This window comes from Miscanthus floridulus, chromosome 18 (assembly GCF_019320115.1).
Source record: "Miscanthus floridulus cultivar M001 chromosome 18, ASM1932011v1, whole genome shotgun sequence".
Classification (NCBI taxonomy): Eukaryota; Viridiplantae; Streptophyta; class Magnoliopsida; order Poales; family Poaceae; genus Miscanthus; species Miscanthus floridulus.
This window is the reverse complement of record NC_089597.1, coordinates 17279968-17283070: the sequence shown is the minus strand read 5'-3', so window position 1 is coordinate 17283070 and position 3103 is coordinate 17279968. Positions and strand designations below refer to the sequence as shown.

General features: G+C 48.0%; 1 protein-coding gene across 1 annotated transcript; it reads left to right on the top strand.

The window, feature by feature from the left end:
- The first annotated feature begins 1090 nt into the window (after positions 1–1090).
- On the top strand, positions 1091–2026 carry LOC136522775 (early nodulin-93-like). The gene is made up of 3 exons (XM_066516579.1): positions 1091–1282; positions 1419–1480; positions 1567–2026. Exons 1-3 carry the CDS (start codon positions 1219–1221, stop codon positions 1786–1788), a joined length of 348 nt encoding a protein of 115 aa, XP_066372676.1. The 5' UTR covers positions 1091–1218; the 3' UTR covers positions 1789–2026.
- The last annotated feature ends 1077 nt before the right edge of the window (positions 2027–3103 follow it).

Sequence of the window (3103 nt, the reverse complement as noted above, 5' to 3'; positions counted from 1 at the left end):
TTATAGAGAAGAATACAAAATAAGGTGTTCAAACAAGGGACGTGCCTCATGCGCTCGAAAAGGCATGACTATCAAGCGGTGAAGCTTAGACGGCCGATGCCCATCCATTTGTTCACGTCTTTTCTTCTACCTTTGAATGGCCATTGCATGCTCTTCTATGCAACAACAACTCGATCTTAGGCTGATGTTGTCCCGCCTACCACCGGCGTCACGTCTGCCGTGTCTGCGGTTTTGTGCTGCTGCCTGCCGAAAACTGGGAGCGCCACCCCAAAAACTGAGGGCACAGGCAGTCAGGCACCGCCGGGCCACACGGAAACACACCAGACCGCCATCGTCCTCAGAAAAAGTCACTTTGTTGTCAGTCGTTACACAGGCTTGCTTCTCTCTTTGTCACCGTAGTTTTTTTTTTTTACAACACTGTTAGTTAAAATTACGGCCACCACCTCGCCAAATGTTTGAACTTACTAATAACCGATGACTTTTGGGTCAGCGTATGCAGCAGTGTCAAAGGCCTGAGCGTGTGGTTCACGCGTGCCATCGCTACCTAGCTCCCATTAGCGTGTCAAACTCACAGTAGTGGTTGTGGTTGGTAACTCTTTTCGTTTCAACCTTTTTTTCAGCAGCACACAGATAATGCCGAAGCTAGCTAGTAGTAACCCACATCATTCATCACAAGGGTTGGGGTTCTGTAACCTTGACCTGCACGTGGTTAGGCTGAAAAGCTAACCCCCCCTGATCTAGCACTGGCTGGTGACGTGGCAAGCACAAGAACCAGTGAACAGTGAAGTTAGTCCCATGCAAATGCTGTAATGCTACGTCTGTCTGCAGGCTACGAGCAGAGAGGATAGCAGAGCAGAGCGTGGTCCCCTGGTATCGAGAGCGACGAGGAGGAGGAGCTAAACGGCAACAGCATCTATCCTGAAAACTGCAATCCACTGCACTTCACCACCCAGCGCGCACACAACAAATGGGCTCCGCCGCTGCTCCAAAACCACGTCCGCGCCCGCCCGCCGCTTCTCGCCGATAGTTTGGGGTCCTCATATGCCGGCATGCCGCCTATAAATCCCCGGCCTCCCCTGCATCTGGCAACACATCCATCGTCCTCGTCCTCACTCGCTCCTTGTACTCTCAGTGCCACTCACTGCTTCACTGGCTCACTGCTAACAGAGCTAGCTCCTTCGCCATTTCACTAGCTTTCCTTTGCTACTGCAAAGACAGATGTCGACGGTGAGCCGTGCATCCCTTGACCAGAAGCTTGCCCTCGCCAAGCGCTGCTCGCGAGGTACGTAGGTGTACTGGTGTACATACTGCATTAGATGGCCTCAAACAAGCTTGCCTCGAAGCGCTATGTATATGCAGTAGTAGTAGTGTAGTACACTGATCTAACTGATGCTTTTGTATCCACATGTCGTCTGCAGAGGCGACCCTTGCCGGAGCCAAGGCGGCAGCTGTGGCAACTATCGCCTCCGCGATTCCCACCGTGAGTTTAATTCCATCCTATGCAATCGTTACAGTATAAGCCTGTACCTATGTACCTCACCATGTTCGTAACCTCTGTTGTTTCAGCTGGCGAGCGTTCGGATGCTGCCATGGGCGAAGGCCAACATCAACCCCACCGGCCAGGCTCTCATCATCTCCACAGTTGCCGGGATGGCCTATTTCATCGCCGCCGACAAGAAGATATTGTCATTAGCGAGACGGCACTCGTTTGAGGAGGCTCCTGAGCACCTCAGGAACACCTCCTTCCAGGGCACCGGTCGCCTGCACCCGGCTTTCTTCAGGCCATGAGACATCCGTCTACCTCTTCGTCAGTATATGCACCAGATGCCGTCGATGTTTCACCAAAAAAAGAAGATGCCGTCGATGACTGAATAATAAACTGCTAGCTAGGCTGACGCTCTAGTCGCGCACTAATCATCATCGATGTACTAGTAATATTACTCCAGTAGTACTATATATCGTTGTAATTACTTTGTACTTTTGGTGGGCAATTCAGAATGAATGCAAATTTAATTTCTGTTCCTAATTAACCAACTTTATGTGCTATTTTTCTGATAAAAAATCATCTTCATATGAGTAGTGGCCATAGCCATATACATTGCCGTTGCAGAAAGAAAAAGATGGTGTACTATTTTTACCATCTCTGACCGGAGAGCCTTGACAAAACCTCTACATAAAAGAGTGTAACAATACGTACATATATTTTCTAAATTTTTTACTATTTACCTTTTCCAGTCCTAGGACTGGAAAGCCGAAACGGGTCACTGATCTGCGTATACGGCACGTGCTTGGAGCAGTGACCGTGGCTTGTTAATTAGTTGTTGACGCGTGTCCGGAATCCATGCACCGTGTCAAACTTACACGGGTTTACTAATACTGTAACAATTAATTAATAATTCATGTGCGAAGGAACTTGAAGCCTCATGGAGCCTCAGCGACTCAGCTAGTAGTTTTGTGAGATTGTCCTTTTGCATTATCGCTAGCCCAGTAGCCAGCCTATCCAGTAGAATGGCAAAAGGTGGTAATCCTGTGGTATGCCATGCATAGCAAACTGATATGCAGCGAAACAAAATTGGAAGGAGTTTAGGTTTAGCTCTGTTGTCAATAAAAGTAGCTTAGTTTGGATGAAGACTTAGATATAGACACTAGTACAGCCGGATTGGATTGGATCTGAAAATTGGAGGAGACAGCGGAGGATAAGCTATCGATGCCGTACACGCACTACTCGAGTGAGTGGGGGCGCAAAAGCTCGCAGCAGAAAGGCAAAGTAGCCCACAGACCAAGACGCCACGGCGTCGGTGGTCTCCACAGCTGCCCTGCCCATCCGAAAACTGGGAACGCCACCAAAAACTGCTCACTTCCAGTTCCGTATATACTGGGACCTCGTTTAGTTACAGGACGTAAAGTCTCGAGTTATCGTATCGGGTGTCACAGGGACGTGTCATATAGGGTGTTTAGATACTAATAAAAAAATAAATTATAGAATCCGTCAGTAAACCACAAGGCAAATTTATTAAGCCTAATTAATCTGTTATTAGCATATGTGTTACTGTAGCACTTTATTGTCAACTCATGGTCTAATTAGGTTTAAAAGATTCATCTT